The sequence below is a fragment of the Podarcis liolepis genome (assembly GCF_965112155.1).
Source record: "Podarcis liolepis genome assembly, chromosome: 4".
Taxonomy (NCBI): Eukaryota; Metazoa; Chordata; class Lepidosauria; order Squamata; family Lacertidae; genus Podarcis; species Podarcis liolepis.
The window spans coordinates 104,960,184-104,973,024 of record NC_139558.1 but is presented as its reverse complement, the minus strand read 5'-3'; the positions used below and the strand labels follow the sequence as shown (position 1 = coordinate 104,973,024).

The 12,841-nt window shown below is 47.9% G+C and overlaps 1 protein-coding gene across 4 annotated transcripts in view; it reads left to right on the top strand.

The window, feature by feature from the left end:
* Nucleotides 1-837: 837 nt before the first annotated feature.
* Nucleotides 838-12,841, top strand: part of LOC310705092 (uncharacterized protein) — a 35,478-nt gene continuing 23,474 nt past the window's right edge. Inside the window, exons 1-8 of one of the 4 annotated variants that reach the window (XM_083499511.1) lie at nucleotides 852-922; nucleotides 1,442-1,486; nucleotides 1,604-1,648; nucleotides 2,893-3,385; nucleotides 4,662-4,743; nucleotides 4,996-5,078; nucleotides 6,398-6,524; nucleotides 7,419-9,498. In XM_083499511.1, the coding sequence (XP_083355637.1) occupies nucleotides 2,984-3,385; nucleotides 4,662-4,743; nucleotides 4,996-5,078; nucleotides 6,398-6,524; nucleotides 7,419-9,157 (2,433 nt within the window). In that variant the 5' untranslated portion in view covers nucleotides 852-922; nucleotides 1,442-1,486; nucleotides 1,604-1,648; nucleotides 2,893-2,983 and the 3' untranslated portion in view covers nucleotides 9,158-9,498. Of the gene's footprint in view, nucleotides 923-1,441; nucleotides 1,487-1,603; nucleotides 1,649-2,892; nucleotides 3,386-4,661; nucleotides 4,744-4,995; nucleotides 5,079-6,397; nucleotides 6,525-7,418; nucleotides 10,288-12,841 lie in introns of those variants that run through there. The other 3 variants (XM_083499512.1, XM_083499510.1, XR_014525177.1) reach the window with 3 other exon arrangements.

The following is a 12,841-nucleotide window of genomic DNA, read 5'->3' as shown; positions in this document are numbered from 1 at the left end:
TTTTTGACTTGTCCCCACAAAACACTTCATCACAGTTTCTTCCTATCTATTCAAAGGGCCTCTGCTGCACAATACCAAATGTAAGAATTCACTGATAAATGTATCTCTGTACTGGCTTACTGGGAAAACTTAAGAAATTCATATAGACATGTGAGCTCAGCTACTCAGCAGCCCCTCTACCTGAGTGGTGATTTCTGGCATCCTGATACCTGAGTGCCAGGCAGGTAGCCATTCCAGAAATAACAAACCCAGATGGAGACAAAATCTGCCTGGATGGAGACCTGAGAGCCACCTCTCAATATCTGGAGGGCTGACCCATGGAAGAGGGAGCCAGCTTGTTTTCTCCTGCCCTAGAGGGGAGGGAGCACCCAGAATAAGGGACCCAGAGGACCAGAAAGCAGTTTCTGCTGCCTAAAGAGCAGGAAGAACCTTCTGAGGGGAAGAGCAGCAGAATCCCTTGGGAGATGGCGGACTCTCCTTCCTTGGAGGTTTTTAAGCAGAGGTTGGATGCTTTGGCTGAGATTCCTGCCTTGCAGGGGGGCTGGAATAGATGACCCTTAGGGCTCCCTCCCAGTCTAGGATGAGGTTCCTTCCTTCCTGCAAACCCCTTTTCCCTGCAACCTCTTCCTCCAGTTTCTGGCCAAGGGAGGGAGCGGATCACAGACCAACCAAGAGCGTCCCCTCAAAATGAGCATCTCTGGGATTGTGCAACGCAGGAGAGAAAAGGCAGAGAGGACTGAGCAGGGTGGACTCGGCTTTGCAAGGGTTAAAGGGAACTGAGCTGCATTCCTAGAGAGGACAGGTAGTAAAGGGGGGCCAGGTCCTCCAGGGGAAAAGCCCCTCCCTCCCCTTCCTGCAAGTGGGGGGGGGGGTTGCTTTCCTCTGCTGCAAAGGCTGCCTTGCTCTCTTCCACGGGGATCTGGTGAGTCTCTTCTTCCTCCCCCCCCCAGGGTGCAGTGGGGAGAAGGGGGGGGGGGTCCCAGGGATGCAGGGGAGGGTGGCTCATGTGGGGGGAAGCCCCAGGGAGCAGGGGGTCCTGCCAGGGAGGGACGAGGTGGCAGGAACTGTCTCCTTCCTTTAGATAATTTGTGGGGGGGGGGAGGTAACCGCCCCCCTTCCAGAAGAAAAAATATTCAGAGCCCCCTGGGAAATCTAGCTTCTGTAAAGAAGCTTATCGTAGCTGTGTGTGACACGGGTCAGCGTCATTGCACAACAGAGGAAACACGTATGAATGGTTGCTCCCAAACCTCTTCCTTTGTTTCTCTTCTTTCTTTCTGCTTCTACCGCCCCCGGGAGAAGGTGGGGGGTCCCAGGGATGCAGCAGGGGAGGGTGGCTCATGTGGGGGGGGGAGCCCTGGGAGCAGGGGGTCCAGCCAGGGAGGGACGGGGTTGCGCGAGGTTGGCAACTACAGTACTCTCTATATTCTGCATTTGTATAAAGACGCTGCTTACTCCTTTGGGAAGGGCAATCCTCTCCTGGGATCTGGTGAGTCTCCTCTCCCCCCCCCCCCCCGAGGGTGCAGTGGGGAGAAGGGGGGGGGGTCCCAGGGATGCTCCAAAACCTCTTATTTTGTTTCTCTCCTTTCTTTCTCCTTATTGGCAGAGGAGGCCAGCCAAGCAGATCAAGCCAAGCTTTATGAGGAGCTGGGTATGTTTACATGGAAAAGAGAGGAGACAGAGAGGAGACGGGAGAGCCATGTCAGATTAGATGATTTATTACGGTCAGAAACCAGCTTATGAAACACACTTGGGGGTACAATCACAGAAGTAAAACAGGCAATTTATGTACAACAACAAATTTAAAAACAATGTACACCAACAAACTATCCCAGGTAGTTGACTCAGAGTCACCCATGAAACCGAGTTTGGGGATTTTCATGACAGACTATTTTGAGTTGGGAGATGCTCTGCGCCTACAGATCTGTACACAGAATCTGGCGACCATCCAGGTCATCTTCTGACCTTTGCCTAACAGGAAAAGGTCTAATTTTTGCTTTTGCGGGAGGTCAGCGAGCCTCACCAGCAGGGGATCAATGGTCTTGCTACGTGTCTCTTCGTAAAAGGGACGTCTAAAGAAGAAGTGTTTTGGCTTCCTATCTCTCCCAATGGACAGGTGAAAAGTCTCTGAGCATACGGGGCTTTTCTAAAGGCTCCATCCAGGACCAGCGAGAGAAGAGCCGAGCTTCTGGCGAGTGTAAAGGCCCTTCTTTCATTTCTAGATGCAAGAATTCATGGAGTGCAGATACTAAATTATTTAGATAGAAATTGAATAGTAGAGGGGCCAATAGGCACCCTGGCCTGACTCCTTTAGAGGTTTTAATAGGGTCCTGACTCTAAGAGCCGTGTTTGCGCGCAGTGCCTGAATTAAGAGCAGAAGCTCTTAATTCTATGTAGGAACCCTGTAGTCTGTCCCAGAGTCTGGTTCTGGAGACTGTATCAAAGGCTGCTTTTAGATCAACAAAGGCAGTGTAAAGTGAGGCCGGCCGTTAGGAGAGCCATGTCACCTGGGCGCAGGATTCCAACCCATGGCTTCAAGCTACAAGAAAGGAGATTCGGACTCAACACACCTAGTCATTTTTCACTAGGAACCAATGGCTCCCTTGTCAATCAGTTCTGACTTCATGCATTGACTGGAAGGAAGGAGCAACCAGGCTGATTCGCCTCGCATTAATCTCTTCACTTGCCTCCACATTTCCACAATCTCCCTTCTAGAGGCCTACATCTCCTCCTCCTCCTCCTCCTCCTCCTTTTTAGAAAGATAGCTCAGAGTCTGGGCTGTGGTGCAGTCCTACCCTGGTTCCCAGCAAGACTCATCCATGCTTGCTCAGGGAAACCTTTTCTTCTCCTGATACTGTACAACTTTTGTAACAGAACAATGTATTTGCTTTGTAGGATTTGCTAGAGCTTCTCATTCAGACAGACAGAACTTGGCAGAAGACCAAAGGGTTCCTTCCGATCTCTCAGAGGCTTCCTGAGAGCACAGATGGATGAGCAAGACTCAGCTGGCCCTGAAGCAGGAAGAGGCCATGCCATCCAAACTGGGAGCAGTGGGGGATTCTGGGAAAACTCTGGGCAGAAGATCCTGGGTGAGGAGGACACCCTCCGCTCAGAGGTGCAGAGCCAGCAGTTGAGGCAGTTCTGCTGCCAGGAGGCAAAAGGACCCCGAGAGGTTTGCAGCCGACTCTACCACCTTGACCATCAGTGGCTGAAGCCAGAAAGGCACACGAAAGCTGAGATGCTGGACCTGGTGATCTTGGAGCAGTTCCTGGCTGTCCTTCCACCAGAGATGGAGAGCTGGGTGAGGGAATGCGGAGCAGAGACCAGTTCCCAGGCGGTGGCCCTGGCCGAAGGTTTCCTCCTGAGTCAGGCAGAGGAGAGAAAGCAGGTGAGAGAGACTTTCCTCTGGATACTCCCAAGGGGCTCCAAACAGGATGGAGAACATCCAGAAAAGGTATGCTGATGGCCCATCTGTTTTCGGGGAATGAGATCTAACACCCTTAAAGTATCTGTCTTTGCGTTCTCTTTGTAATATTTCTCACCTTTCAGGTGAGGGCAGGGCAGCAGCTGAAGAAGGAGCAAAAAGGGTTTTCTTTTCTGTGTGTTTCTTGTGGCTGATTAGCTGCTCTCCCTGTGCAAAGGTCAGAGGGGGCAGGGTTTCTGTTGAGGCAGGTGATTAGCTGTGGGAGAAGCTTGTCAGAGCATGCAGGGCAGCGGGGGGGGGGAGTTATTTGTCCTGTCTTCACGCTTTTTATGATGGAGGACCGCTGTAGCCACCCCCAAGGACCCGTTCTCAAGATGGAGGGTGAGGGAACAGCTGCAGTCGCCTGCGGTTCCTGCGCAATGTTTGCCATCTTGCCAAAGGTTGCAGGCAGCTTTACCTGCAGCAATTGCATGTTGATTGCGCTCTTAGAAGACAAAGTCCAGCAACTGGAGGAACGTGTAGCTACGCTCCAAAGAATTAGAGAGCTGGAGCTCTTCTTGGAAGCAACAGAGCAAACCGTCTCCACCAAGGAGGAGAATCATAGAATCATAGAGTTGGAATAGACCACAAGGGCCATCGAGTCCAACCCCCTGCCAAGCAGGAAACACCATCAGAGCACTCCTGACATATGGTTGTCAAGCCTCTGCTTAAAGACCTCCAAAGAAGGAGACTCCCACACTCCTTGGCAGCAAATTCCACTGTCGAACAGCTCTTACTGTCAGGAAGTTCTTCCTAATGTTTAGGTAGAATCTTCTTTCCTGTAGTTTAGATCCATTGCTCCGTGTCCGCTTCTCTGGAGCAGCAGAAAACAACCTTTCTCCCTCCTCTATATGACATCCTTATATATATTTGAACATGGCTATCATATCATCCCTTAACCTCCTCTTCTCCAGGCTAAACATGCCCAGCTCCCTTCCTTAGCCGTTCCTCATAAGGCATCGTTTCCAGGCCTTTGACCATTTTGGTTGCCCTCCTCTGGGCACGTTCCAGTTTGTCAGTGTCCTTCTTGAACTGTGGTGCCCAGAACTGGACACAGTACTCCAGGTGAGGTCTGACCAGAGCAGAATACAGTGGCACTATTACTTCCCTTGATCTAGATGCTATACTCCTATTGATGCAGCCCAGAATTGCATTGGCTTTTTTTACTGTTTACTGTTTTGAATTCTTGTTGTTCTTTCAGAAAAGGGATCATTTTGCAGAAATGGACCTGGATTCCTGTGAGGCAGAGAGGCCTCCGTTGGACACCAGAGAGAGGCCCCTGGGTAAGGAGGAAGGTGGCTTTTCTCCATTTGGTCTTCTTCTGTTGGTTCTTTTCATCTTGGTGTTTTTGGGAACAAGGGTTCAGAGGAGGGGAGATGTATTTCTTCACACCTTACATGAAATGGGCACAAACCTCCAACTGCACTCAGCAGGTAAGGCTTTCTCAAAGCCCATCTGTAGTTAGAGATGTCCTGTTTCCCCTGTGAGAGAAGCAGGCACTCCTAGCATCCTGATTACCTTTTTTTCTCTTGCAGGTGAAAGAATGATGCCGGCAAGACCTCCTGATCCATCTTTTCATGGGGGCAGAAGGGAAGCAGTGGCTGTGGTACCAGATCAGGTCAGGAGAAGCTGCCTAGTGGGGTCAGAGGCCGAGGGATGGAGCAATGTCATGGACTGCTTGGGCACAGAGGAATGGTGGGAGGAAGCAGCCAGGGAACCAGGAAAAGAAGATGACTCTGAGCCCAAGGAGTGGAGGTGGAGGAAGGGTGAGCAGTGAAAGGGAGAAGCTTGGGAAGAGGAGGTGTCAGAAGCTGAAGGGGAAACAGGGCTTAGTGAGCTGGGAGACCCTGAGGCAGAATGCAGTGCAGAATCAGAGGCAGAAGAGGAAGGAGGTGAGTGGGAGGAGGGAGGTTGAGAGGCAGAGATGAGTCAGGAGAAGGAGGAGCCACCGGGGGCTCCCTCTCCTTCTGCCAGAAGCCACCCTCCCTGCTTGTCTCTCAGAGCCAGGAGTTGTCTGACAATGGAGGAGCAAAGGCAGGCTGCACACTGGCACACTGTTCAATCGCTTGCCAGAAACCCCAGAGAGGAGGGGACTTGGAAAGCTGTGGGGAGCCAGGGGCCTTCACTCTCAGCAACTGCTTTTGTGGAGGAAGACGCTCAGGGAATGAGCTACTGTTCTCATGAGGCCCGAAACTCAGCCAAGTCTGTGAACATCGTGTTCTTGCTGATAAAGAGTTAACTCCAGCTGTGAACTGTGGGATTTCCTGCCCAGATAACTCTGTGACACTAGCCTTCTGAATGTTGACAGTAGGATTCATCTGTAGTTGCAGTTTTCATGGAATCCTAGAGTTGAAAGGGACCCCAAGGGTCATCAAGTCCAACCCCCTGCATTGCAGGAGTCTCAGCTAGATCCTCCAAGACAGATGGCCATCCAAACTAGGCTTCTTGTATTTCTATATTCATCAATGAATGCTAAAATAGGCTTCTAAGCAGCGGACAGACGATAACAAATAATTTCCAGGATTCACCTAGCCAGCCCTATCTGCTGCAAAATGGGGCCTGCCCCCCTCTCCATGCCCCCATGAACCCCTTGAATTTGGCTCTAGGGCATTGGGAGGGAACCTCTCCAGAACAACTCACGAGGAGAGGAGAAAGTGGATCCTTCCATCGGGGAAACTGGAATGCTTGCGCAGGCAGAAAAACGTAAACATAAGCTAGAGTAGTACCACCTATTTGCAAAAAGACGAATACCCACACTTAAAATGCAGAATAAAAGAATTCAATTAAAGCGTTGAAATAGGTACCCATAATTAAAATGTGCAGCAAAGCAATCCTATTGAAATAACGCAGCAATTAACAGGAAGGAAATAACAGAGCATTGTGTAGCAGATCATATTTCTGCTGTCTCAGAGGAGGACATTTCCCTTTTTCTTTTAGGGTCCAGTGTGCTTTGAAGATGTCGCTCTTCGTTTCACGGACGAGGAGTGGGCGTTGCTGGATCCTAACCAGAGAGCTCTGCATAAGGACGTCATGGAGGAGAATTGGGGGATCGTGGCCTCTCTTGGTAAGCCTCTTTGTGGGATCGTCCTATCTGCTAGGAAATTCAAAAAATACCTCTATGTGACAAACCTCATATATTTTCACAGCGCCCCTTACAACACCTGGGAACCTAACACCCCCACAAGAAATAGTAAATTACAGTTTTTTTCTGTGAACAATCTTCCTCCAGTTCTGCCTCCTTCTACCAAAGTTGGCTGATCTGAACTGCCCAGGCATCTTAAATGTCAGCTTCAGAGTTGTTAGAATAGATAAGTAGCTTCTGTCAGGATTTCTGTTTTTGTTTTTGCTGCTGTCAGTCTTGGGTTGACCAAAGAGACAAATTACATTAGAGATGGAGGGGATGCCATGACTGGGCCAAACAACATCTGCCCCAGAGAAGAGCCAGGTTGATTGAATCTCAGGTAGTACTAGCAATGAGAATAATAGTAATAATAATAATTTTTATTTATACCCTGACCATCTGGTTGGTTTGCCCCAGCCAATACAGTGGTACCTCTGGTTGAGAATGGGATCCGGCCGGATCCCGAGGTTTTCGCAACACAAGGATCAGGGCGCATGGATTAGTCGCTTTCATAAGCTGATGTTTATATAACCCGAGGGTTACGTAACCCGAGGTGCTACTGTATAAACATGAAACAGTAATAATAACAACAATCTAATCCAATGAAAAAAGTACAAAAATTTTACAAAAAGTACAAAATTTTTAAAATGAGTAACTTACTTCAAACAAAGCAACATTCAACCAACGATTAGAATCCAATAATAAATACATTGGTTTATTGCAAATAACAAAGGTAATGAAGACTGCTTTCTCTACAACAAATTTAATGAGCATTATTACCTAACTGGGGGCTCCATTTGTTCCTGAGGCTCTAATCCCTTTTTTTCTCCATTGCAGATTGTGATGAATTGGAAATCAAGAAGAAAGATGACCACAACACAATCTGCAGAGTGGAGAAGGCACGTAAAAATTTGGAATGTAGAAAGAGCTGCAGTCAGAGTTCCCATTCCAGTTCCCATCAACGAAATCTCATTGGAAAGAAACCCTATCGGTGCATGGAATGTGGAAAGAGCTTCAGTCAGAGCTCCGATCTCACTTCCCATCAAAGAATTCATACAGGGGAGAAACCCTATCAGTGCGTGGAATGTGGAAAGAGCTTCAGTAGCAGCTCCAATCTCACTTCCCATCAAAGAATTCATACAGGGGAGAAACCCTATCAGTGCATTGAATGTGGAAAGAGCTTCAGTCACAGCCACAGTCTCACTTCCCATCAAAGAATTCATACAGGGGAGAAACCCTATCAGTGTGTGGAATGTGGAAAGAGCTTCAGTACGATCTCCCATCTCACTAGGCATCAGAGAATTCATACAGGGGAGAAACCCTATCAGTGTGTGGAATGTCGAAAGAGGTTCAGTCACAGCCACAGTCTCACTTCCCATCAAAGAATTCATACAGGGGAGAGACCCTATCAGTGCGTCGAATGTGGAAAGAGCTTCAGTATGAGCTCCAATCTCACTAAACATCAAAGAATTCATACAGGGGAGAAACCCTATCAGTGTGTGGAATGTGGAAAGAGCTTCAGTCACAGAAACGGTCTCACTTCCCATCAAAGAATTCATACAGGGGAGAAACCCTATCAGTGTGTGGAATGTGGAAAGGGCTTCAGTAAGAGCTCCAATCTCACTTCCCATCAGAGAATTCATACAGGGGAGAAGCCCTATCAGTGTGTGGAATGTGGAAAGAGCTTCAGTAAGAGCTCCAGTCTCACTAAACACCAAAGAATTCATACAGGGGAGGAACCCTATCAGTGTGTGGAATGTGGAAAGAGCTTCAGTACGAACTCTGAGCTCACTTCCCATCAAAGAATTCATACAGGGGAGAAACCCTATCAGTGTATGGAATGTGGAAAGAGCTTCAGTATGAGCTACCATCTCACTTCCCATCAAATAATTCATACAGGGGAGAAACCCTATCGGTGCATGGAATGTGGAAAGAGCTTCAGTAGAAGCTCTGATCTCACTAAACATCAAAGAATTCATACAGGGGAGAAACCCTATCAGTGTGTGGAATGTGGAAAGAGCTTCACTGATAGCTCCAATCTCACTTCCCATCAAATAATTCATTCAGGGGAGAAACCCTATCAGTGTGTGGAATGTGGAAAGAGCTTCAATAGCAGGTCCTCTCTCACTAAGCATCGAAGAATTCATACAGGGGGGAAACCCTATCAGTGCATTAAATGTGGAAAGAGCTTGAGAAGCAGCTTCGAACTCACTAAACATCAAAGAATTCATACAGGGGAGAATCCCTATCAGTGTGTGGAATGTGGAAAGAGCTTTAGTCAGAACTGCAATCTCACTTCCCATCAAAGAATTCATACAGGGGAGAAACCCTATCAGTGCATTGAATGTGGAAAGAGCTTCAGTATGAGCTCCAATCTCACTAAACATCAAAGAATTCATACAGGGGAGAAACCCTATCAGTGTGTGGAATGTGGAAAGAGCTTCAGTCACAGCTACAGTCTCACTTTCCATCAAAGAATTCATACTGGGGAGAAACCCTATCAGTGTGTGGAATGTGGAAAGAATTTCAGTATGAGCTCCGATCTCACTAAACATCAAAGAATTCATACAGGGTAGAAACCCTATCAGTTTGTGGAATGTGGAAAGAGCTTCAATCAAAAGTCCAGTCTCACTTACCATCAAAGAATTCATACAGGGGAGAATCACGGAATTGTAGAATTTTTGAGCTTGAAGTGATCCCTGGTGCAGTCTATTTCACCCCTTGTGGTGCTGGCATAGCAAGTAAAGCATCCATGACAGATGACCATCCAACTTCATTTGAAAACTTCAAAGAATGGAAATTCCAGCACTCCCAAGGGAGTCCAATCCACTAACAGCTCTTGCTGTCAAAAATTTCTTCCGCATCTGTAATCAGTCTTTTTTAAAAAATAAAACTTGAAGGCATTGGTTTGTGTCCTGCCCTGTGGAGCAGGCGTCCTATTGGGAAGACCCAGTTCTCCGAATGCATGTTCTGGAAGTTGGGCAATAGGGGCAGTACAGGATTCCATTTGGTGTACCGACCTCCGCACCGCACCAAGGATTCCCTGCCTGAGCTGCTCCAGGTCGTGGCGGATGTTCTCCTGGAGACACCTAGTTTGGTTTTCCTAGGGGATTTTAACATCCACGCCGACACGACCTTACAAGGGGCTGCTTGGGACTTCGTGGAAAGCATGGCCTCCATGGGGCTGTCCCTGAATAAGTTTGGCCCAACTCATAGCCGTGGACATGCCTTAGACCTGGTGTTCACCTCTATGGATGTTGGTGATCTGACACTAAGTCGCTCCGATTCGAGAAGACGTAGACTCCACCGTGGGAGCAGGGCGGGAGAGTGCTAGAGTCCTGTCTAGTCAAGTTGTGTTGAATCAATTCCAATCTGTTACCCCCGAGGATGTGAAAATAAAAAAATTCCTTCCTGTAGCACCTTAAAGACCAACTAAGTTAGTTCTTGGTATAAGCTTTCGTGTGCATGCACACTTCTTCAGATACCCGAGGATGTGGACAGGCTGCTTGGACGAGCGAAACCAACCACATGTCTCCTTGCTCCTTGTCCATCCTGGCTTATAAAAGCTGACTGAGAAGGGCTGGGCGATGGGCTTTGTGGGATGGTGAAAGCTTCCCTCTGTGAGAGAGCCTTCCCGGACCCATCTTTAGATGTGGCCACGATGGCCAATTATCGCCCAGTCTCAAATCCTCCATTCTTGGGCAAGGTGATTGAGTGAGTGGTTGCTGAACAACTCCAGGCACGCCTGGAGAAAGTGGACCATTTGGATCCCTTCCAGACGGGAGTCAGGCCTCAACATGGGACTTGAAGCTGCCTTGGTCACACTGGTTGATGATCTCTGACGGGCTAGGGACAAAGGTGAGAGCTGTTTCCTAGTTCTGCTGAATCTCTCAGTGGCGTTTGATACCATCGACCATAACATCCTTCTGGACCGTCTTGAGGAGCTGGAAGCTAGGGGCACTGTCATACAGTGGTTCCGCTCCTTCCCCCTGTGCTGTGTTCAGAAAGTGGTGGTGGGGAATGAGTGTTCAGACCCCTGGGCCTTCACTTGTGGGGTGCCTCAGGGTTCCGTCCTCTCCCCCATGCTTTTCAACATTTACATGCAGTCGCTGGGAGAGATCATCAGGGGGTTTGGGCTGTGTGTTCATCAGTATGCGGAAGATACCCAGCTCTACCTCTCTTTCAAATCAGAACCAGCGAAGGTGGTGAAGGTCCTGTGTGAGTGTCTGGAGGCGGTTGGAGGATGGATGGTGGCTAACAGATTGAGGTTGAATCCTGACAAGACAGAAGTACTGTTTTGGGGGGACAGGAGGCGGGCAGGTGTGGAGGATTCCCTGGTCCTTAATGGGGTAACTGTGCCCCTGAAAAATCTGTGTCCAGGGCAGCTGTTTACCAGCTCCATCTGGTATGCAGGCTGAGACCCTATCTGCCTGTGGACTGCCTCACCAGATTGGTGCATGCTCTGCTCATCTCCCGCTTGGACTACAGTAATGCGCTCTACAATGGGCTACCTTTGAAGTTCTACCCAGACACTGAGGTCCAGCACCGAGGGCCTTCTGGAGGTTTCCTCACTGCGAGAAGCTAAGTTACAGGGAACCAGCCAGAGGGCCTTCTCGGTAGTGGCGCCCTCCATGTGGAACACCCTCCCACCAGATGTCAAAGAGAACAACAACTACCAGACTTTTAGAAGACATCTGAAGGCAGCACTGCTTAGGGAAGCTTTTAATGTTTGATGTGTTAGTATTTTAAATTTTTTTTTTTTAAGCCGCCCAGAGTGGCTGGGGAAGCCCAGCCAGAGGGGCAGGGTATGAATAATAAATAATACTAATAATTATCATTTTATTTTCTTTCTCCTGTAATAACCTATGTTATCCATCATTTGAGAACCACAATATTTTTCTGCCTTTGCTCTTCTTTCATTTTTATCACAGTCTTTGAACTCTAATACTTTGAAGGAGCGAGGTTTTAATTTCATGAAGTGAGGCAGCTCATCCTCTATTAACAGTCGTAGCTGAGATAGGAAGTCCATGTTGAGGGTCTGGAGAGAGTGTTCAGATGGGACAATCTGGAAGGAGAAGCTGTGGGAAGACTCTTCTTCTGGGGTCTCCTTCCATTTGGGAGGGGAGAGATTTTCTAGGAAAAGGAGATTTCTGAGTCAGCAAAAAGGACTCAGATGATCCCCTGGGTCTGGCATACAAAGGAAAATACCTCAGGAGTGGGATTGCTAAGAGAGAGGGGAACCGAAGAAAAGTGGCCCCTCGCTCACGGACCAAAGTATGAAGCCATGAAGGAAGCTGGGCTGTCCTGTCCTAACTAAGTGAGGGAATGAGAGAGAAGCAGCAGGAACAGAGTTAAGCCTTTTAGCATTTATTCTGGATACCTGAAGTGTAACAACTGATTATGAGAGGAGGGAGTTTAAGAGAAGCTGTGTCTGTACAGTGGTACCTCGAGTTAAGTACTTAATTTGTTCTGGAAGTCTGTTCTTAACCTGAAGCACCACTTTAGCGAATGGGCCGCCGGAGCACGATTTCTGTTCTCATCCTGAAGCAAAGTTCATAACCCAAGGTACCATTTCTGGGTTAGCGGAGTCTGTAGCCTGAAGCGTATGTAACCTAAAGCGTTTGTAACCCAAGGTACCATTGTAGTATCTTGTTTAATCCTGTGACATTTAGCTGAAGTAATAAGTTAACGTCTTCCTGACAGAGGCCTTTCAGAATCTGATTCAGAGCCAAATTTGGAGACATATGTCACACAGACAATTTCAGAATGGCTGGGAGAAAGCAAAGATTGGTTGGATGGGCTTTCAGGGAGCTGTTTCAGAACTAGATCGCGTGAAAATTGAGAACGGAGGCACCCAGGAGATGTTTTATTAACACTAGTAACAAAAAGAGTGAAGGACGCAATCCTTCAGAACAGTTTTTGAAAAAAATCATGTCGTTGCCGGACAGAAAGTAGATATCTTTAGAGAGATTCCACTGAAATTGAGACTTAGAAGAACCAAATATAGATATTTAACAATAGCACTCAGGAGAGCTGACATTAGATATAAATGGGAATTCCCAGAGGGCATTTCCTTTACATACACGAAAAGGAGATACAGGCTAACATCAGAATTTCAGAGAGTCCTTTGACAAATACAGGAGTGACTTGGATTCCAACTGCTGAAAGGCACATACGGTATTCTGTTAGAATTCGTTAGAAAGACGAAGAGGTGAAATCAGTTGGGATTAAATGGGCACAATATATAGGTCATAATATTA